Source organism: Eublepharis macularius, chromosome 4 (genome assembly GCF_028583425.1).
Source record: "Eublepharis macularius isolate TG4126 chromosome 4, MPM_Emac_v1.0, whole genome shotgun sequence".
Lineage (NCBI taxonomy): Eukaryota > Metazoa > Chordata > Lepidosauria > Squamata > Eublepharidae > Eublepharis > Eublepharis macularius.
Genome location: NC_072793.1, coordinates 182771050 through 182793839, shown reverse-complemented (window position 1 = coordinate 182793839; position 22790 = coordinate 182771050). Strand labels below are relative to the sequence as shown.

The 22790-nt window shown below is 45.8% G+C and overlaps 1 protein-coding gene across 2 annotated transcripts; it reads right to left on the bottom strand.

Annotated features, from left to right (window-relative positions):
- LOC129329126 (zinc finger protein 501-like) lies at positions 1–22366 on the bottom strand. 2 transcript variants are annotated; one of them, XM_054978557.1, is made up of 7 exons: positions 22178–22366; positions 21902–22001; positions 18275–18357; positions 17920–18046; positions 16994–17086; positions 13700–15705; positions 1–1277 (listed from the first exon to the last, which is right to left on the bottom strand). In XM_054978557.1, the coding sequence occupies exons 1-7, from the start codon at positions 22271–22273 to the stop codon at positions 273–275; spliced, it is 3510 nt and encodes a 1169-aa protein (XP_054834532.1). In that variant the 5' UTR covers positions 22274–22366; the 3' UTR covers positions 1–272. The 2 variants fall into 2 exon arrangements, with proteins under 2 accessions (XP_054834532.1, XP_054834531.1); XM_054978556.1 differs by lacking the exons at positions 13700–15705; positions 16994–17086; positions 17920–18046; ... (1 more) ...; positions 21902–22001; positions 22178–22366 and adding an exon at positions 2777–3024 and having other exon boundaries at positions 1–1435.
- Positions 22367–22790: the final 424 nt, after the last annotated feature.

The window sequence follows — 22790 nt, the reverse complement described above, 5'->3', positions numbered from 1 at the left end:
TACCTCTTCCATTTTTATTCCCCCCAAATCATCTGGAATGGACCCAAAATGTAAGTTAGATTTTCGGGTTGGAACTTCTAGAGTTTCAGTCTTTTGATTTGATAATTCCAATTGTTGAAACCCAGCTTCTAGATGTACAATCATTGTATTGTTTTTTTAACTTTTTCAGTCTCCTTGGCATTTCTTTGAGTTGCCTTTTGGACCTCTATCAGTCCTGCTGTGAATTCATGCTTCAGGTCTGCTCCAGGTCTGCAATATCTTTTTTGATCTTATCATACACATTCGCTTTTGTGGATAGTAAGATGGGAAACTAGTGACCAGCTGACTGTGAAGCTCTTTCCACATTCAAAGCATTTAAATGGTTTCCCTCCTGTGTGAATTCTTTGATGGGTATTAAGTTCTGAACTTGTCCTAAAGCTCTTTCCACATTCTGAGCATTTATATGGTTTCTCTCCTGTGTGAATTCTTTGGTGGTTATTAAAATCTGAAGTTGTCCTAAAGCTTCTTTCACATTCTGAGCATTTATATGGTTTTTCTCCAGTATGGATTCTTCGATGGGAAGCAAGGGCTGAATTGTGCGTGAAAGACATTCCACATTCTGTGCATTTATATGGTTTCTCACCTCTGTGGATTCTTTGATGGCAAGAAAGGGCTGAACTTGTCCTAAAGCTCTTTCCACATTCTGAGCATTTATATGGTTTCTCTCCAGTATGGATTCTTTGATGGGAAGCAAGGTCTGAGCTGTGCATGAATGCCATTCCACATTCTGAGCATTTAAATGGTTTCCCATCTGTGTGGATGCTTCGATGAGAAATAAGGCGTGTGCTGGATCTGAAGCCCTTTCCACATTCAGAGCATTTAAATGGGCGCTCCCCTGTGTGGATAGTTTGATGGTAAGCCAGGGCGGAGCTCTGTCTGAAGCTCTTTCCACACTCAGAACATTTATAGGGTTTCTCCCCAGTGTGGATTCTTTGATGTAAAACTAGGGCTGAGTTGACTCTGACGCTCTTTCCACAAAACCTGCATGTATATGGTTTCTCTCCTGTGTGGATTCTCTGATGGGAAACAAGGCCTGAGTTGCTTGTGAAAGCCTTTCCACATTCTGAACATTTGTATGGCTTCTCCCCAGTGTGGATCCTTTTATGTAAAACTAGGCAGCTGCTGACTCTGAAGCACTTTCCACATTCTGAACATTTATATGGCTTCTCCCCTGTGTGGATCCTTTGATGGGAACTCAGGTTTTTTTTCCTACTGAAGCTCTTTCCACACTCAGAACAGCTATATGGTTTCTCCCCTGTGTGGATTTTGTCAGGGCCGATAAGGTCAATTTCACTGACATCTGATCTATCCAAAGAAACGGATTTTTTCTGCTGCTTCTGCTGTACTTTGATTTTCTTTCTGTGCTGTTGTTCTTTCTTGTGCTCCCTCATATCACCTGAAGAAATAAGGAAACAATTCCAATGAGAAAGAAAAGGAGACAGGAATTATTGTTATTGAATATACTCAATTCATCCCTTCAGGACAACTTACGCAACTCTCAGAGCCGTTTATGAAATGTGGGCCTCATGACAATCACCCTGTGAGGCGGAAGAGGCCAAGAGAGCTCCAAGAAGCTGTGACTGACCTTAAGTCACCCAGCTGGCTTCAAACAGAGGAGAGGAGAATCAAACCTGGTTCTCCAGATTAGAGTCCTGCCACTCTTAACCACTACACCAAACTGGCTCTCAGTTTCAATTAAAGAGCCAAGCTCTGTCAAATATTCAGAGTAAGAGATCAAAGAAGTAGCATATAAGAAAGCCCATTTGCATGTCTGAATATAAACATCCTAATATTATTAATAATTGACACGCTTAATAATCCATAAAGGTTTTGCAGCCCAAATACTGGCTGTTGTAAGTGACCTGACAAGAATAAATACACATACACAGGCGGGCTTGTTGTGCCATTGTTTCAGTGCACTGGCCTAAATCTGCACATTAATTCTGTAATTCTATGTGCTGTTATATACAAAACGTTTTAGTGCTTAATGCTCTAGTGAATTGAGTAGGGTTGCCATCCTCCAGGTGTGGTCTGGAGTTCTTCTGGAATTACAAGTGATCTCTGGACTAAAGAGATCAAGTCCTCTGGAGAAAATGGATGCTTTGGAGGGTGGGCTCCATGGCATTATACCCTGTCAGTATCTCTCCCCTCCCCGAACTCTGCCCTCTCCAGGCTCCACCCTCAAATCTCCAGAATTTCCCAACCCACAGTTGGCAACCCTGGGACAGAGAGTGTATTTTAGGGAATAAAGATCTTTTCTTTTTAAAGGATCTCAGACTGTGGTCAAAAGTATCTCACCTATGCACCTGACCGCTCAACCCATGCAAAGCAGAAACTTCAGACTTTGAACTTGCTGGGGGAGAGAGAGAGAACACGCACACACACACCCCAAACACACACCGCCCCTTTCAGTGACTCAGAGGAAGGGACGGATTCTTTAATAGGAAGGAGAGGTCTGGGGCTGCCCCTGAAGTCCTTTCCATGCCACAGGGATTTCTCCTCATTTTGTCTTCCCCAACATCAGCCAAGTTTGGATTTACTAACTAATAATGTTTTGGGGAAGACGAGAATCCTATTCCTTCCCCCGTTTACCCCCCTTCAGCTCACTGCAGCCTTCTGGCTGTCTTCTCCCTCCGTTCCCATTTCTTCTCTCTCCCCCCCCCACTTCCTCCCCTACTTTGCCTTTCTCCTCCTTTCAACCTGCGCATCACACTTTTTCATCCCCCCCCCACCTAACCTGATGCCATCTTCTTCTCCGCTCCTGCCAGCTTCACTGCTTTCTTTGTAGGCCTTTAGGGCGAGGGGTCACTCACGTCCGGTCGAGTGGCCAAAGATTCTGGCCAGGCCCCTAAGCAAATCCTCCAGCTGCAGGGCTCATGGGTGTGTGTAGCCCATCATAATCAGGCTTTTCAAAGGAGGGGTCTCAATAAACGGGAATCCTGAGCAGATCCCTGTTGGAAATTTTTGCCTGGCTCTGTTGTGCAAATTTCATTGTCTGTGCTGAGCCAGGACTCTGCAATGAGAAAAAGGGCCAGAGAGTTCATCACCCGATCTAAGAGAAAGGAGGACCCTCCTGCCACGGTACTCACCGTCACCTGCTGCTCTCGCTCCTTGCTGACAGTCCTGCACAAATGGGTCTTCCCCTTCTTCAAGGCAGGAGGGGAGGTCAGTGGGGGCAACCACGAGTCCTGCTTTGGAAAGGAAAAAATATTGCTGCGATTCCAAACCAGCCTGGATAGCCTCAGAAAGGGAATAGAGCTTTTTTAAAAAATAGAAAACATTTTTAATACTGCACCTGTAAACACATTTGCCGGAGGATGTTTGCAAAATAAAATTATGCAAACGTTCATTAACTACCCACTGTAAACATTTTCCTAAAAAGTTATCAGCACTATGAAATCATCACAATAAAAACGGCCACAGAATTAGTTACCAAAGGCATAAGGCAACTGTACTTGCAAACAAATGGCAAGAAGCACAGATTTAAAAAGTTAAATTGAGCTGATGAGAGATGAAGTTGTACATGTGAAGACTATTTGCTGTTGTTTTGTCTCTCTGTGTGTGTTTTTTAAGTCAATATATTTTTATTGATTGTCAACAAAATTAACAACAAATATTTTTGTTGGTTTTCAACAAATCCAACACTTGGGGGCTCCCCTGGGTTGGCAGAAACAACAGTTTTATTCTCAAGTGGCCCCAACTTGCCGATTTAAGTATCTGCACATTACGGCCACGTGGGAGTTAGATACAGGATTGAAGATTTCCAGGGGAACTCATAGCCTCATCAGAAACATCAGTTATTGCTTGTACTGTCTGGTACGTCCAACCAGGAAAAAGGGAGAGAAAATTTCCCATCACACAACTCAGTAGCTACCTGCCAAGCTGCTTCCCTCCTTGGAAACCCCTCCGAACTGATCTTCCTCTTCTTCAGCCCAGGAGAGACACTCAGGTTTGGGAATCACAAGCCCTTTTCGAGAGGAGTAAAATACATGAACAAATTAATAATCGTGCTTTTATAATAACTGCACTTATATACTACTTTTCTTCACAGATTAGTGCCTGCTTTAGCATGGTGAACAAAGTCAGTGTTATTATTGTCCCCATGATACAGCTGGGGAGCTGGGCTGAGAGGAGTGGCCGACTCAAGGCCACCTGCTGCACTCATCACTGCAGTGGGAGTCAAACCAGCAGAGAGCTGGTCCACATCCCAACCACTTCACTATGCTACAGCAGCTCTGGCACATGCAGCCATAACAAATTTTCAGGTCTTGCAAACCAGCCAGTATACATAACATCACCCCAGCCTATCAAAGGATGGCGTGTATCTGACCACCGGTGGACTTCACAGAGCAGGACTTGCCCACTTCCCCTTCCTGCTGCAGTTTTGTCCTTGAGGAACAGCACAGAGGGTACGGCTGAGTTGGCCAGTGGGACACAGGGAACTGGTGGAAATCACCGCACTCTCAGCTGCAAGCAGAAATCTCATTCCAGGAAAAGAATGGCATGTCTGGAGACATCCCACCGTTCTTGAACATTTCTAAACTGATTTTAGCATTCTCGTTAGGGCTTCCCTTCAAATAATGAAAAAAAAATAGATTTTACAGTTTGATAGAGAATAGTAAAGAAAGCCAAATCTTCTATTTTATATGTTTGGTGACTTCTGTGGCATCCATTGACAGACAACAGAAGAAATTCCTGGGTTTAGTATCGATTAACAGAAAGGGAGAGCCGTACCGAGAGAGGCCAGGTTCACATAATTCTCCTCTGTGACTTCCCTGTGCAGAGCCCTTTGGCCCGGATCCAGCAGCGCCCACTCCTCCTCCGAGAAATCCACAGACACATCCTCAAAGGTCACCAGAGCCTGAAAGATGGAGGAAACAATTTCTCTTCAGCCAGGATCCATAAAGACAACGAGCCAGGAGTTCTCTGACAGGAACCAAAGAAACGTCTTTTCTTGTGGCACTCACAGCCTTCCTTGTCAGCAGTTTTGATAGAAACGAAGGGAAGAGAATCCTTCAGACACAGGGGCTGTAAAGAGGACGGGGCCCCTGGGGTCTCCCATCCCTTCTCCCCACTGCTTCCTTCCCTACCTGATCTGGTTGCTCAGTTGTTGTGTCTGCTCCATCACACTGAAGGGAAGGCCCAGAATATCCACCCGGCATCCTCCCAGGGCCTGTGAGGGAGACAAAGGAAGGGGTTTAGCTCTCATTGTTAAACCCCTCTCTACCCTGGGCCTTCCATGTCTCAGATGTCTTGCACATATGTCCTCAGTCAGTAAAGACATGTAGAGAGGACAGATCTCATGGTGTTTGGAGGGAATGGGCCTTCCCTTGTTATGGCTCTCCCTGCTCTGTGGAACTCCTTCCCTGGGATATTAGATGAGCCCCTTCTCTATGTGGCTTCCCTTCCCAGGTAAAAACAGATGATCCACAGCAATTAAAATAAATCCAGCAGTGAGAATCACAAAACAGAGGGCCGAAAAACCAAGACCAGAACAAAACTGATCAGCTTAACTAGTAAAAGGGAGCCCCAACTAGTCTCCAAAAGAGATGCAACAACCCCCTTGTGAAAGGGAATGGACTTTTCTAGGTTGTCAGGGAAGACAGTGGCATCATCTTGGAATCACCACCTCCAAGGCCCTGCTCCTTCCTCAAGGCAGTCCAGGGTCAACGACTGCTATTATTATGTCTGTTTTCATTTGATTTTTAAATATTTATAAATACGTTTTAAAGACAGTTTTAATGTTTTAATCTTTGTTGTACACTGCTTTGGCAACTGCCATGGGGTGGAAAGCGGCACAAAATTATCTTACTATATAATAGAGTAAGCGTGTTTCAGACAACGCACTTTATAAACTGGTGCGCCACCAGAGGGCGCTGCTGCAGAGGAAAGCCCAGGCGACTCACCACATCGCTCCAGAAAACATGCCATAGTGGGAAGCCCAGGCCAGGAACAGGAGCGGAGCAGGTGGCAATGCCCTCCCCACGCCTTAACTCGGCTGGTATTAGTAGCATAGCAGGTGGCAATGCCCATCCCCCCAACTTAACCCAGCTGATATTAGAAGTGACAGAAGTGGGAACCACCCGGGAAAACGCACCAAAAATGTCTAAAATGCAAATAGTAATAATATATTCAAGCAACTCATACAATCCATACGCAGCCACTAAAGTGCAACGTGCTTTTTTACAATATTTGTGCAACTCTACAATTTTAACACAGCTATAATAGCGACAGCTCCAAAATGAATATTTATTAAATCCTTTTAATAGCTCAGATCCCCATCTTGGACGTACATAAGTCTCATCAATTGGGTATGGAACCTAAGAAAATGCAGCATGATATTTGCTAGTGCACACAAGGCTAATAATTGAAACGTCAGGAACTACAATGCCAAGACCACGGCAATACAGCCCGGAAAACCCACAACAACTAAGGCTAATAATTTTTGTTGGTGTAAACAAGGCTATTCATAAAGTCTAGATGTACGTTTCAGGTGGCTGAGAAGATATCAAAGCCCGTGTCTGCATTACCATCATTTGAAGGAGAGGGTTTGACGTGCTTGTTAAATTGTGGAATTGAAATACTTTGAATAGGACCAGTGTTTTTGCCATCTTTGAGAAAGAATCGAAACAGCTTCTTGCATAGGAACGGGTCCATCCGTCAGATGGCTTTTTGTTGATTGGACCCCTCCTCCTCGCTGTTACACCGCGTAGACCCGCCCACAGATTACTCATGGACTTGCATGCTCTTGTGTAAGAGCTCCACGATGATATGAACAGTTTTCTTGCTTAAACACCCAGCACTTCCAGTGTATGTTTGTTGTACATATTGTACCAGCTATCAATGATTTTTGAATTGTATGGTCATAGGCTTAAGCACTTAGCATTTTATATGAGTTTTCACAGTCCGTGTTAATGAATTGTAATGGTTTTACGTTGCTGGGGTCTCCTTTTGTGTGTGCTTATTAATACAGTGAATTACATAGTGAATATTCTTATAAATTGCACTTTAATATTACTGTTTAATTGTAGTATTTCTACTACTTACTATTACTGTTTAATTGTAGTATATCATTGTGTTAACTCTTGGTTCTAGTTAGTCTTCACGAGGTTCTCTGGTTATCGGGATAAGAAGTGGAGCAGGTGGCAATGCCCGTCCCCTTCAGCCTACTGGAATAAGGCACTGAGCAGGCGGCAATGCCCACCCCATCTTCACCCTGTCCGAATCAGGCGCCAAGGAGGCAGCAATCTTTGCTTCCCTTCAACCTGGCGGAATCAGGAGCAGAGAAGGTGGCAATGCTCGCACCCCCATTCAGCTAGGATCAGGCTTGGAAAAGGCAGCAATGCCTGCCCCCCTTGCACATAGCAAAGCCCACTGCCCGCCTTCATCTGTCAGGATCAGGTGAGGAGCAGGAAGTAATGCCTGCTCCCCACTTTAACCAGCAGGGAACAGGTGGCAATGCCCACTCCCCTTCACCCAGCTAGGATGAGGTGCAGAGCAGGCAGCAATGCCTGCCCCCTTTACCCAGCCATAATCAGGCACAGAGCAGAAGGCAATGCCCATTTCCCCTTTACCCAGCTGAGATCAGGAGCGGAGTAGGTGGCAATGCCTGCCCCCCTTTACCTGACCTGTATCAGGCATGCAGCAGATAGCAAAGCCCACCTCTCCTTCAGTTGCTGAGATCAGGTGTGGAGCAGGAGGCAATGTCCACCTCCTTCCTTCACCAGACAGGATCAGTGACAGAGCCCGTTGTATTTTCCCCCACAATGGGCTTTGTTTCTAGTTCTACATAAATAAATAAAATAAATATTATTTGGAGCCAGGTTGCATCTGCTGATCAAAATATGTGTGTGTGTGTGGGGGGGGGGTCTCAAGAGGAGAAAGTGCTCCATGAGAGAACTTGAGAAGGAAGAACTAAAAGGAATAGATTATTCTTCATTCACGTTTCACAATCTGCTCCTTCTATGAAAGCCCTCCCTCTCCTGCCGCCTCCTGGCTGGAATCCCAAGGGCTGGCCTGGACCTAGAAAACGGGATGCGCCTTATTGCATCGCAAGAGAAGCTCAAGGTAAACAAACATCCCTTCTCTACAGGCTGTAGAGGCAGCCCTTGAATTTCAGGAATACTCAAGAGAAGGAAACTAAGCTCAAAGATGCCCCCCCCATTAAATTCACCCTCCTTACCCAGCGAAGGGGCACCTCCATCGCCCTCCTGCTTGACCTCCCCATGGAATAATCTCTGCCATGGCACTGCTGGAGCCTCTTTAGCTTCTTCCGATGGCCCCTGAAACAGCAGAGAAGGGAGAGGGAAAGGGGTCAGGAAAGGAAGGGGGCCGGGGAATGTTTGGGAAAGTGGGCAGAATGGACTCTTCCTTGGGTGGTTTCCTGCAAAGTCCTGGGGAGGGGCCATGAGGACAGCCTCCCCCACATCTCTGGGGGTCCCTCACCTGCTTTTCGCGCTTCAGGGTCCCCGCCCGGCTCTGGGGGAAGGCTTCTGCCTGGGCGCCGGTCTCTGGCTGGGACTCCCCGGCCCGGCTCTCCATCTCGGGGGCTCAGCGGCCCGGACCCCCAGGATCTTCCGCCTCCTTCTCCGTCCAGCAAGAGCAGAAAGGGAGGCTCAGAGCGGGCGGCGAAGGGCTGGGCGAGAACAGAGATGGGGGGCTGAATCCACACGTGGGGGGGGGCAGCATGCCCTCCTCCGTCCACCTCTTGGGGGTGCCTTTGGATGCAGGTCTCCCTCCGGATGCTTCTCAGCCCCTCACCTTCGCCCCCCCCCCTTTTGCACCCACGTCCCTCCCTTGCATTCCCCCCCCCCGACGCATTTCCAGCTCACCCGATCCCAGCGAAGGAGGCTGTTGCCGGGAGCGAGACCACCTCCCTGGGTGGGTGGGTGGGTCTGGCAGGAAGTGACCGCCCGGTCCTCCAGCCCTTTCCCTCTCGGATCGTGCACACTCGCTGCCTTTAACCCTCGGAGGGCCTTTTTTGCAAGGAGCTGAGCGGACGGAGTGGGAAAGGTGTGTGTGTGTGTGTGGGGGGGTCTTCGACAGGGGACGCGCGTCCCCACCTGACCCGCGCCCCGCCCTGCTGCAAAGTTTTCTTGGCGAGAATCTGGACTTTCATTCCTGCTGCAGAATCAAGGAGAGTCGAGGAAGCAAAAGAAAAGGGCGGGGGCGACCAGAAGGGCTCGGCCGAAGGAAAAGCCCCCCAAGCCGAGGAAGGAGGATCTTGCAATGGGAGGCGGGAAAGGAGGCCGAGGGCAGCCGCTGGCCCAGGAGAGGAAGCGACGCAATCCTCTCGCAAGAGCTGCTGAGCTCCCTCCTGCCCCCATCGGGGTCTGGCTTGATGGGCGTGTGGGGAGGGATGTTTGAGCTGATTCCATGCCTTGCAGCTAGGCGAGAGCCGCCCGTCCTTGTCCCAAAGAGGCATTAACCAGTTTCCCTTCTGATGCCCCTGCGAGGGTGGGGGGCATCGGGGTGGGTGTGCCAAATGGCCGGGGCTCTCCTTTGCCTCCTGGAACCGGAGCTGCAGTGCATTCTCTTGACTTGCTGAGCTGGAAAGGGGACCACATCTGGCATCATCACGTGGCACAACTGGTGAGCCAAGCGTGATGGAGCCCCTTCTTCACACCACATCTGGTGCTCAAATGTGCAGCCTCCAAGCCGTCACTAATTTAAGGGGAGGGGCAGAGCATGGGGCAGAGGAGCTGGTGGGCCCGGCGTTCTGGTCCCACAGCTGGAGCCGGCGGCGTTTGCTTTGTGTGGAAAGGCCTGAGAGAATCTTTCTGTGTGGATGAGAAGAGAGTTTGGTGTAGAGAAAATCTGTGTGGAAAATTAGTCTGTGTGTCTGAATTTGTGACCATAGAATTATTTTTCGAGCCATCAAGCTTAAAAACTCTTCGAAAACCAATAAGCCTATCAAAACTCTGCAGCAGTGCTTATAAATAAATTCTTCGTTGGTTATGCAAGAAAGATCCCTTTGCCGTAAACTCTCAGCAAACCAATTTCCCCACCACTTTCTGGGCTTTTTCTGTTTCCCTTAGTTGGCTCTTTGTCCAATGCAGCAACTGTCCTCCTGTAGTTCTACCTTCATCCATGATACATAGACATGCATTTTCTCAAAAGGTATTCTTAAGAGTCTGTGAACTAGGAATATGAAGATTTGGCGGATTTATATGGAAATGTGTGCCATAGACCAGTTCCCTAATTCACCCAAGTTAACACAATTTATTAAACCAAATCACATCAATTATTGACCATTTAAAGATACTATTAATATACCTTCAGCAATAATGTGAATGGGACTTTTCCAAAACAAAAAAAATTAAATGTTTCAGTCTTACAAAGCCCAGTTTTCAAACTATCCCTGTTTCAGAAATTTTCCTTTGGCCAACATTAATCTCCGGGGGTTCTTTGCTTCACTTGTTTCCTGATCTTTCTTGCCCAGATTTCTTCATTGAAACATTAACTACCATCAAGCTTGCAGTCATTTCCCCCCCTCCAGCTGCTATTTGTCTTTAAACTGCTTAATCAATCCTGCACCAATACCCAAATGTCTCTTTTAAGATCCGAATCTCAGGTTTGCTTGCCTTATTCTATCAAAACTAACTAAAGAACATATTCATATGTTTAAAAGGTTCATATGTTTTAAAAAAGAGAGCATCTTCATCAGTCATTTCTTTTCCTCTTTCTGGGTTATTCCAAAACTCATTTTTTACCTTTTTGGACACATTAACACTGTCCAGAGTTAACAAGCTGCCTGGTACTGCTCAAACAAACTCTTATCAATATAATTTTGGCAGTCGAAGCGCAAGAATATTTCTCCTGTGTCAGTTTGAGAGCAGGCTTGAGGCTCAACCTTCCAGATCATAAGGACCACACATTAGAAAAACCGAGAGGATCATGTACATGTTGGCCTATACGTTAACAAGGGGGTAATAAGATTCTTCACACAGTTTCGCTTTTACCTTATAATCCCTGCTTCTTGTTCTTTCAAACATGAAACTGTTCCTACCCACCTGTTCTACAGCTATATCAAATTCCCAACCAGAGCCCTAGAGTGCAAATCAAAAAAATGACACAATGTGCCAGGAAACAGATGAGGGATTTTTCCATGGACCTGTGAGAAGCCTGAGGTTTGCTGACAAATCTGAAATCTTTAAACAAACAAAAATACTGAGACATTGAGAACAACCCAAATAATAGAAGCGATGTCTGTTGCTTTAAGAGATTAATGCCTACTGTGGTCTCAGAAGACTAAGTTCTCAGTGGCCATTTTAGAAGTTGCTAAACAACCATGACAATGGTTGTTGTGGGTTTTCCGGGCTGTATTGCCGTGGTCTTGGCATTGTAGTTTCTGATGTTTCGCCAGTAGCTGTGGCTGGCATCTTCAGAGGTGTAGCACCAAAAGACAGAGATCTCTCAGTGTCACAGTGTGGAAAAGATGTGGGCAGGTCATTTATATCTACTCAGGAGGGGTGGGGTTGAGCTGAGTCATCCTGTAAGAGTTTCCCAGGGTGTGGAATGCTAATGGAGGGAGGCTTCACATCCTGAGGAGGTTCTTTTGCAAATGGATTGGTGCTTGATGTGCTAATCTTCTCTGCAGGGCTATTGTCGGGTATAGAGTGTTTTGTTAGCCTGGTGTTTTTCAGAACTGGAAACCATGCTCTGTTCATTCTTAAGGTTTCTTCTTTCCTGTTGAAGTTTTGCTTGTGCTTGTGAATTTCAATGGCTTCCCTGTGCAGTCTGACAAAGTAGTTGGAAGTGTTGTCCAGTAATTTGGTGTCCTGGAATAAGATACTGTGCTCTGTTTGAGTTAGGCTATGTTCAGCCACTGCTGATTTTTCAGATTGTCCAAGTCTGCAGTGTCTTTCATGTTCTTTTATTCTCTCTGGATGCTACGCTTTGTGGTCCCGATGTAAACTTGTCCACAGCTGCAGGGTATACGGTATACTCCTGCAGAGGTGAGGGGGTCTCTACTGTTTTTTGCTGATCATAGCATCTGTTGTATTTTTTGGGTGGGTCTGAATACTGCTTGAAGGCTATGCTTTTTCATAAGCTTTCCCATCTGATCAGTAATTCCTTTGATATATGGCAAAAACACTTTTCCTGTAGGAGACTGTTTTTCCTTGGTTGTTTGGTTCATCCTGGGTTTGATTGCTCTTCGGATTTCATTTCTGGAGTAGCCATTTGCCTGAAGTGCGTGGTTTAGATGATTAATTTCCTCATTGAGAAAGTGGAAAACTAGGGAAGAGCTGTCTCTGAAGCCCTTTCCACATTCTGGGCATTTATATGGTTTCTCTCCTGTGTGGATTCTTTTATGGCAAGCTAATGATGAGTTGAGCATAAAGCTCTTTCCACATTCTGGGCATTTATTTGGTTTCTCTCCCGTATGGATTCTTAGATGTAAAACAAGGCTTGACCTCTTGTGTGAAAACCTTTCCACATTCTGAGTGTGTATATGGTTTGTCATCTGTGTAGTTTCTTTGTTCGTTAGAAAGGTCTGAAATTCTCCTAAAGCTCTTTCCTGATTCCAGCATTTATACAGTTTCTCTCTGATATGGGTTCTTTGATGGAAAGCAAGGTTTGAGTTGTGCGTGACAGTTTTAACATATTCTGAGCATTTATACGGTATCTCTCCCATGTGGATTCTTTGATGGCAAGCAAGGTCTGAGTTGCACATGTAAGCTTTCCCACATTCTAAGCATTTTTTTAAAAAAATATAAATTTGTATTGGTTTTTATTCCAACTTAGACTAATAACAGATGACTCAAGCTTTACATATGATACATGTAAATACTATACATTTCAGTCAATCTCTTCTATACAATCATAATTATATACTCCTTTCACTGCTATCCTCCTATTATTACTGTAGGTCTACTTTATTTAATTCTAATACTCATTTTCATTCTCATTCTATCAGTTTGTGTCCTGCTAAGTCATACTTGAGTTCTTGTTTTGTATTTTCGTTCCATCCATCTATAGAGCAGACTCCATCTTCCTTTCCAGTTATGTTTGTTTTATTTCTCCTTTTTATTTGTTCTGTTAGTGTATCCAGTTCTGTCAGTATATTTGTTAATTTTAATTCCAGCTTAATCCAGTACCTGGTCGATCAAACCTTACATAGTTAACACATATTTATTACTTTTAGTTCCAGCTTAATCTAGCCTCTGATCGATCAGATCTTACAAATTAATACATATTTCTGCAGTATATTTCCACCCATCCATCTCTACCATTCTCTTTCATTACTATCAACCTATTATTACTATAAGCCTATTTTGATTAGTTCTAGTATTTCTTTCCTTTTCCATCTGTCGGGTGGTGTGGGGTCCACCTTCTTTTCCAATTGTGTCTTTCTTTTTAAGTAATTGCATCATCGTTCAATAATGAGGAGAGGAAGTAATATTCTCTTCTTTTGCGTCATACTCCAAAGTGAATATCTTCACCTCATTACCTTTTGCATTTGCAAATTTATCTCTCATTTCCCTTGATGTTATTTCTCTTTTCCTTCTCTTTGTAAATCTCACATGTACCCCTCCTGGCAATTTAATCTTCCTTTTAGAATTTGGGTTCACTCTATAAGGAATGTCTGTTTTTTAAAAAAAGTTCTCCATTTCCCCTTTTCAATATTGGAGCGGTCACCTCAAAGGATGTCTCAGCATTTATATGGTTTCTCTCCTGTGTGAATTCTTTCATGGGAACGAAGGCCTGTGCTGGATCTGAAGCCCTTTCCACATTCAGAGCATTTAAAGGGGAGCTCCCCTGTGTGAATAGTTAGATGGTAAGCCAGGGAAGAGATGCCTCTATAGCTCTTTCCACACACAGAACATTTATATGGTTTCTCCCCTGTGTGGATTCTTTGATGGGAAACTAATGACGAGCTGAATGTGAAGCTCTTTCCACATTTTGAGCATTTATATGGTTTCTCTCCTGTGTGAATTCTTTGATGGGACTTAAGTTCTGTACTTGTCCTAAAGCTCTTTCCACATTCTGGGCACTTATATGGTTTCTCTCCTGTGTGAATTCTTTGATGGGACTTAAGTTCTTTACTCGTCCTAAAACTCTTACAACATTCTGGGCATTTATGTGGTTTCTCCCCTATGTGGATTCTTTGATGGGAGGTAAGATTTCCACTCATATTGAAGCTCTTTCCACATTCTGTGCATTTATATGGTTTCTCTCCAGTATGGATTCTTCGATGGGAAACAAGGGTTGAGTTCTGCCTGAAACCTTTTCCGCACTCTGAGCATTTATATGGTTTCTCTCCTGTGTGTATTCTTTGATGGTAAACCAGGGAGTTCTTGGCTCTGAAGCTCTTTCCACATTCAGAACATTTATATGGCTTCTGCTCTGTGTGGATTCTTTGATGGGAAGTAAGATTTTTTTTCTGATTGAAGTTCTTTCCACAATCAGAACAGCTATACGGTTTCTCTCCTGTGTGGATTCTTTGATGGGAAACTAGTTCTGACTTGGCTGTGAAGCTCTTTCCACATTCAGAACATTTATATGGCTTCTCCCCTGTGTGGATTCTCTGATGGGAAGACAGGTGAGAACTCTGAGTGAAGCTCCGTCCACACTCTAAACATTTATATGGTTTCTCTCCAGTATGGATTCTTCGATGGAAAGCAAGGGCTGAGATCTGCCTGAAATACTTCCCACATTCTGAGCATTTATATGGTTTCTCTCCGGTATGGATACTTTGATGGGAAGCAAGGCTTGAGTTCTGCCGGAAACCCTTTCCACACTCTGAGCATTTATATGGTTTCTCTCCTCTGTGGATTTTTTGATGGTAAAGCAGGGACTTCCTGGCTCTGAAGCTCTTTCCACACTCAGAGCATTTATATGGCTTCTGGTCTGTGTGGATTCTTTGATGGGAAGTCAGGTTTTTTTTCTGTGTGAAGTTCTTTCCACAATCAGAACAGCTATATGCTTTCTCCCCTGTGTGAATTCTTTGATGGGAAACTAGTTCTGACTTGACTGTGAAGCTCTTTCCACATTCAGAACATTTATATGGCTTCTCCCCTGTGTGGATTCTCTGATGGGAAGACAGGTGAGAATGCTGAGTAAAGCTCATTCTACATTCTGAGCATTTATATGGTTTCTGTCCAGTATGGATTCTTTGATGGAAAGCAAGAGCTGAACTCTGCCTGAAACACTTCCCACACTCTAAGCATTTATATGGTTTCTCTCCAGTATGGATTCTTTGATGGGAAGTAAGGGCTGAGATCTGCCTAAAACACTTTCCACACACTGAGCATTTATATGGTTTATCTCCAGTATGGATTCTTTGATGGGAACTAAGGGCTGAGATCTGCCTGAAACACTTTCCACATTCTGGGCATTGATGTGGTTTCTCTCCTGTGTGGATTCTCTGATGGGAAACAAGGTCTGATTTGTTCCTGAAAGCCTTTCCACATTCTGAACATTTATATGGTTTCTCCCCAATGTGGAGTCTTTTATGTAAAACTAGGGAGCTGTTGGCTCTGAAGCTCTTTCCACGTTCGGAACATTTATACCGTTTCTCCGCTGTGTGGATTCTCTCATGGCCGACAAGGCCAATTACACAGACATCCGCTCTGTCCAATGAAACAGATTTCTTCTGCTGCTTCTGCTGTACTTTGATTTTCCTTCTGTGCTGTTGTTCTTTCTTGTGCTCCCTCCCATCACCTGAAGAAATTAGGAGTAAAATCCAATGAGGAAGAATTGGACCCAGAAATTAATGAACATAATTAATACTTCAACTTAAACACCCGTTTTGGAAGACTGTTCCTGGGACCTGCAAGGGCAGCTTCTCCAAGAAAAAATTATTGGGTGAAAGAGAGATAGGTAAGTATTTACAGGGTCAATAGGGCCCAGCATTGCAACGAACTCAGAGTCCCCAGCCTTAAAAAAAAATACTCGATTTATATACTGCCCTTCAGGGAAACTTGTCACTCTCAGAGTGGCTTACAAAGCAAGTTATTATTATCCTCACTACCCCATGATGTGGGTGGGGCTGAGAGCGCTCCTAGAAGCTGTGACTGGCCCAAAGTCACCCAGCTGGCTTCAAGTGGAGGAGTGGGGAATCAAACCCGGCTCTCTAGACTGGAGCCCCGCGTTCTTAACCACTACACCAAATTGGCTCTCAGTTTTAATTAAGGAGCCAAACATCAAAGAAGATAACATATAAGAAATTCTGTTTGCATGTCTGAATATATAAATCCATAATATCTTACTAAATAATTGGGTAAGTGTGTCAGAGAAGACTCACCTCAATTTCACTGAGCAGGTGCGCTCTCGTTTGCCCCTAGCGGGGATAAGGGGTGAGTCTTCGGAAACAGCTTCCCCAGGCGGCTGGCGCAGCAGTTCAGCATGCTTCTTGCTCCCCTCTCCCCCTCTGCAGCCACATGGTTTGGCCCATAAAGGCCGAAACCAACGGCGGGCAGGCACAGGAGCATGCCCCAGTGCCAGCTTCTTTCCCCCCTGGCCACATTCCCCATGCCACCAGCCCACCTAGTCCAACCCCGAATGGATCCGCATTGGCAGGGCTCTGCCCGGCTGCTTCCTTCCCCCCACACTGACTCGACACCTGTCTCCAGCCCGCCCACCCTTTCCAACCCCAAACAGGGTGCACCAGGTGGCTGGCAGGGGCAGCAGCGCCCAGCTCCCTCCCCGAGCTGCCAACCCACCTGCTCAGTCTGACCCCAATTGGGGAGCACCAGGCAGCTGGCACGTGCAACAGCCTGGCTGGCTGCCTCCTTCCACCCCCCTCTCACCCTGCACCTCCAGCCCGCTCGCCCAGTCTGATCCCATACAGGGTACAATCAGATTTTTCTGCTAACCTCTTTGGTTCCCAAGGTGCCCCAACTTGCTAATTTAAGAATCTGCACATTACGGGCACTTGGCAGTTAGATAAAGGATTGAAGACTGCCAGGGGAACTCATAGCCTCATCACTCCACACAACTCAATAGCTACCTGCCAAGCTGTTTCCCTCCGTGGAGACCTCTCTGAATGGATCTTCCTCTTCTTCTGGCCAGGAGGCACAGTCAGGTTTGGGAATCACAAGCCCTTATTTGAGGAGCAAAAATACATGAAGTATTTAATCACTGTGCTTATGTAATAACTGCACTTATATACTGCTTTTCTAGACAGACTTGTGCCCCTCTCAGCACGGTGAACAAAGTCAGCGTTATTATTATCCCCACGACAGAGCTGGGGAGCTGGGCTGAGAGGAGTGCCTGACACAAGACCACCTGCAGAGTTCATAGCGGTCCTCGGAGTTGAACTAGCAGCATGCTGATTTGCATCCCAACCACTTCACCACTATGCTACAGCAGCTCTGGCTCATACAGCCTCCACAGATATTCAGGTCTTGCAAACCAGCCAGTAGGCACAACATCACCCCATCCTATCAGAGGAAAGTGTGCTTCTGACCACCAGTGGACTTCACAGAGCAGGACTTTCCCCCTTCCCCCTCCTGCTGCAGTTTTGTTCTTGAGGAAAAGCACAGAGGGCACGGCTGAGCTGTGCAGTGGGATATGAGCAGCCAGTGGAAATCACCGCGCTGTCGTCTGCAAGGAGAAATCTCATTCCGGCAGAGGAATTGCATGTTTGGAGACATACCGCTATTCTTGAACATATCTAAACAGATTTTCTTGCATCTGACAAAGAGAACCGGGGTTCTCGAAAGCTTATGCTACAGTAAAGTTGGTTAGTTTTAAAGATGCTACTGGACTCTTTTCTATTAAACAGATTTTAGTATTCTCATTAGGGCATCCCATGAAATAATGAAAAAAATAGATTTTACAATAAATATGGAACAGTAAAGAAAGCCCAATCTTCTATTTTACATGCTTGGTTACTTCCCTAGCATCCAGTGACAGACCACAGGAGAGCCGTACCGAGAGAGGCCAGGTTCCCGTAATTCTCCTCTGTGACTTCCCTGTGCAGAGCCCTTTGGCCCGGATCCAGCAGCGCCCACTCCTCCTCCGAGAAATCCACAGACACATCCTTAAAGGTCACCAGAACCTGAAAGAAGGAGGAAATATTTTCTCCTCAGCAAGGATCCATAAAGACAACAAGCCAGGAGTTCTCTGAGAGGAACTAAAGAAACTTTTTTCCTGTGGCATTCATGGCCTTTCTTGGCAGCAATTTTGAGAGAAGTGAAGGGAAGAGTTTCCTTCAGAAACAAGTGCTGTGAAGAGAATGGGGTACCTGATGTCTCCCATCTCTTGTCCACCCTGGTTCCTTCCCTACCTGATCTAGCTGCACAGAGGGTGTGTGTGCCCCATCACACTGAAGGGAAGGCCTAGAATATCCACCTGTCATTCTTCCCATGCCTGCAAAGGAGATAAAGGAAGGGGGGGGGAGATGTTTAGCCCGTTCACTGCCAGGCCCAGGCCCAGACGCTGGCCCTCACCTCCACGCTCTGGGCCTTGCATGCCTCAGAAGTCTCTTTCTCTTGCACACATGCTCTTTGCTCAGTAAAGACATCCAAATTGGATAGATGTCATTGTATTTGGAGGATATGGGCCATCTCTTGTTATGGCACTTCCTGCTCTGTGGATCCCCCTTCCTGGGAGATTAGAAAAGTGCCTTCTTTATACAGCTTCCCTTCCCAGATGAAAACAGATGATCCACAGTAATTAAAATAAACACAGAAGTGAGAATCACAGAACAGAGGGTGAAAAACCAAGATTGGAACAAAACTAATCAACGTAACTAATAAAAGATGAGAGGCCCAACTATTCTCCAAAAGAGAAGCAACACCCCACCCTGTGAAAAGCAGAAAGAGGATGAACTTTTCTACATTGTCAGGGAAGACAGTGGCGTTTTCATTTTATTTTTGAATATTTATAAATACATTTCAAAGACAGTTCTAACGTTTTAAATGCTCTAAGGTTTTTGTATACTGCCTTGGGGACCATATTTGGGTGGAAAGTGGTATATAATTATTCTACATCTGTATATATAAAGACAAGTGTCCTGACTGACTCATCAACGCCCAGCCCAAACCTCTGGACCTAAAAACATGAAATTTGGGGAGAAAATTCCTTTCATGATGTAAACAAAGGATTTTAAGAAATTCGCCCAAAGGGTGTAAAAAGAGGTAAAATGTGTTTTCCCAAAGGGATATATCTTTCCTGGGTGGCTGGCAGGCTGTTGCCTTCTTGTGCCCCCGCCCACTGCCAGCTCGGCCACTCTTCCCTGATTGGGCCAGCCTTTCAAGGTCATTTGCATCTGTGGGCTGATTGGGGCTCACAACATACCACACCTCTTTCCCCGCCCAGAGACAGCTGAAACACAGAGGTCATTTGCGTATGCAGCCTGATTGGTCCTCACCCCCCACATTCTAAACTGTATGAAGTTGCTATTGGGAGTCATTGAATGTGTCCTGAGGTAAAATGCACCTCTCAGTCTTCCTCTACTAGAGTTGCCAATCTCCCTGTGGGGCCTGGCTTTTCTGTGTGGCTGGCAGGCTCCTGCCTGTTCATGCCCCCTTTCCCTGATTGGTCGCCAGTGGAACTCTGTGTTCTGAGGTAAAAATCAGGTAATATAAACTGCAGACAGTTGAAAAAAAGATGCTACAAGACTCCTGAATATGGATTTTATATAAAAGTCAGTATGGCAACTGAGTTTTTAAATGTTCATGGGGACATGGTGCGTGACCCTTCTAGGGGTTTTATTCAACCACCTTTGTGAAGCTCAGGTATTATACTATAAAAACAACTCAACCCCCCCTCCACACACACACAAACAAATATTGTAGTGAAGCACAGGTATCAAGCTAGTAAATAAATAAACTAAACATTATCTGGAGCCAGGCAACATGGGCTGTTAAAATATCTGTGTGCTTAGAACAACAACATTCGATTTATATACCGCACACATATACCATATATATACCGATTTATATACCACAACAAAACAGCCTGTGAGGTGGGTGGGGCTGAGAGAGCTAGAAGCTGTGACTGACCACAGACCAAAAGCAAGTATGATGTGGTTCCCCCCCAGGTGACAGTGGATGGAGGTCAGATGAGTTGGGGGAGAATGCCTAATGTCTGGAGGGGGCGGGGTGGAAATCTCCTCTGCAGGAACCCCCTAACACCATTTTTGAAATTGTAATTCTTGAGCTTCCCAATCAATTTTCAGTCATAGTAAATACAACTCTGAGGTTCATCTGCTCCCTCCACTGAAAGAAATGGGAAAGCCCTGGCTGCTAGCCATAAGATTTCTATGTATGCATGAGAATTCCTGCATGTACAAAGAATTTCTGGTTCAGGGTGATGGGATTTAGGAATTCTAGAAACTGCACTGAATTTCAAATGCTGCCTTATTTATAACAAGTTTCACGATTCATGGTAATACACCCTAAAAACATTTACAGATATAGTCTTTAGATGACCTAGAGCATGCATAGGGATAGCTGAGGGGGGGGGGGGAGAAGAAAAAACATGGTTTGCAGGAAAAATAAAGAAACCACAAGATGGAATGGTTCACACCTCAAATCAATAACCTTAAATTGCTTTCTTAAAAACAAACATGCAAAGCTTTAGAGACTAATTCCCACCATACCCTACTCAGGCTATAAAGAAAGGAATTCTGAATTGTTACAACCAGCCAGCCTGTAACAATGTGTGATAATTGTCCAATGAGTCACGCAGAAAGCCTTTTGCAGATCACAGTACAATGGTGAATGCCAACTGGAGACCGTGAGCTAGACAGAGCTCCATTTCCTTGGAAAGCACCTTTGTGCCATGACAAGCAGTGGGGCAGTCTTGTAAAAACTCTCCAAACTTTATGGTGTATGTACCCAAGTACTGAAGCTACACTCCATATACATCAAGGATGTGTACAACACACAGATGGAGAACTCATCACCATGTCCCAGTGAACATATTTGCATTTTTAAAAAGTCTTTGGGTTTGTACAGTTTCATGTATGCTTTTTTTCTCTACACAAACAGTCATGGCAAGTTAAAAACCCCCCCCTGAAACTCGAAATACTAGCTGCCAGGTAGATTCCTACACGCTAGGCAGAACACAATGTTCAAATGATGGGGCATCCGGACAGAAAGTGATAAGATGTGCAGGTTTTTAAAGACTCCCCAGATCCAACTCAGATTCCCCGCATCCACACAGCACCTGCGAGGAATAGCTGTTAAAAATAAAGGAGAGCCCAAATGGCCTCAGAATGGCACCTATTTTGGAAAATAGCTTGAGCGGGGAGGCAGGAGCCCTTCCTCCCCCCCAGCGACGGCATTCAGAAGCAGTTTGGGATCTCTCCTTCCTGGCTGGAATTCTAAAGGCTGGCCTGGACCTAGAAAATGGCTGATGAACCTTAAACGATGCAGAACCAAAGTATTCAAAAAGGCTTTTGTATTGTAAGGAGAGGCTTCTCAGATGCTTCGCTAATGAGTAAAGGACCATAGACTTCATCACTATGTTGCCTTACGTACTACCTGTTGTCTTAAATATGTGCTCCTATGAGGTACTTGTGCTTCATGCAGTCTAATTTGCATATAAATAATAACAACAACAACAATAATGTCAACCCTAGAATTGCTTATGTTTTCTTCCAGCATTTCTTCAACTCTGTATTGGATTCTTGCTAATGCTATGTCTTTGTAAAATTGTGTTTATTTTCCCTATGGCATTGTTTATGGAAATGTCCTTGAAATTGACTGTACTAATCTCACACTGTGTAATCCGCCTTGAGTCTCAGGGAGAAAGGTGGACTACAAATGACGTAAATTAAATAAAATAAAAAATGCAAACAAGCATCCCTTCTCCAGAGACTGTAGGCAGCCCTTGAATTTCAGTTATACTCTGGAGGAGTATGCCCCCCATTAAAGATGCCCCCCATTAAATTCATCCTCCTTACCCAGGGAAGGGGCACCTCCATCGCCCTCCTGCTTGTCCTCCCCAAAGAGGAATCTCTGCCATGGCACTGCTGGAGCCTCTTTTTCTTCTTCTGATGGGTCCTGAAACAGCAGAGAAAGAGGAGGGAAAGGGGTTAGGAAAGGAAGGGTGCCGGGGAATGCCTGGGAAAGTGGTCAGAGTGGGCTCTTCCTTGGATGGTTTCTTGCAAAGTCCTGGGGAGGGGGCCATGCGGACAGCCTCCCCCACATCTCTGGGGGTCCCAGAAGGAGTCCCTCACCTGCTTCTCCTGCTTCACATCCCCCGCCTGGCTCTGGGGGAAGCCTTCTGCCCGGGCGCCGGTCTCTGGCTGGGACTCCCCGGCCCGGCTCTCCATCTCGGGGCTCAGCGGCCGGGACCCCCTGGATCTTCCGCCTCCTTCTTTGTCCAGGTGAGCGAGAGCAGAAGGGGAGGCTCAGAGCAGGCGGCGAAGGGCTGGGCAAGAGCAAAGAACGAGGCCTGAATCCACGCATGGAGGGGGTGATGTTTGTGTATTTCTCCTCCACCCACCGCCTGGGGGCGCCTTTGGGTCCAGCCCCATCCATGGATGCTTCTCAGGCCCCCACCTTCGCCCCCCTTTTGCTCCCAGGTTCCTGCCTTGCATTGCATTTCCTCCTCCTCCACCCCCCCCCAATGCATTTTGCAGCTCACCCGATCCTGGGGTTCGAGGCTGATCCTGGGAGCAAATCCACCTTCCGAGGGGGGAGGGGGTCTGGCAGGAAGTGAGTGTCCAGTCCTCCAGCCTCCCCCTAGTCTCTAGGAATGCACACTCGCTCCCTTTAACCCTTGGGGGGCCTTTCTGCAAGGAGCTGAGCGGACGGGGCGAGAAAGGGGGGCTTTGATGGGCGATGCGC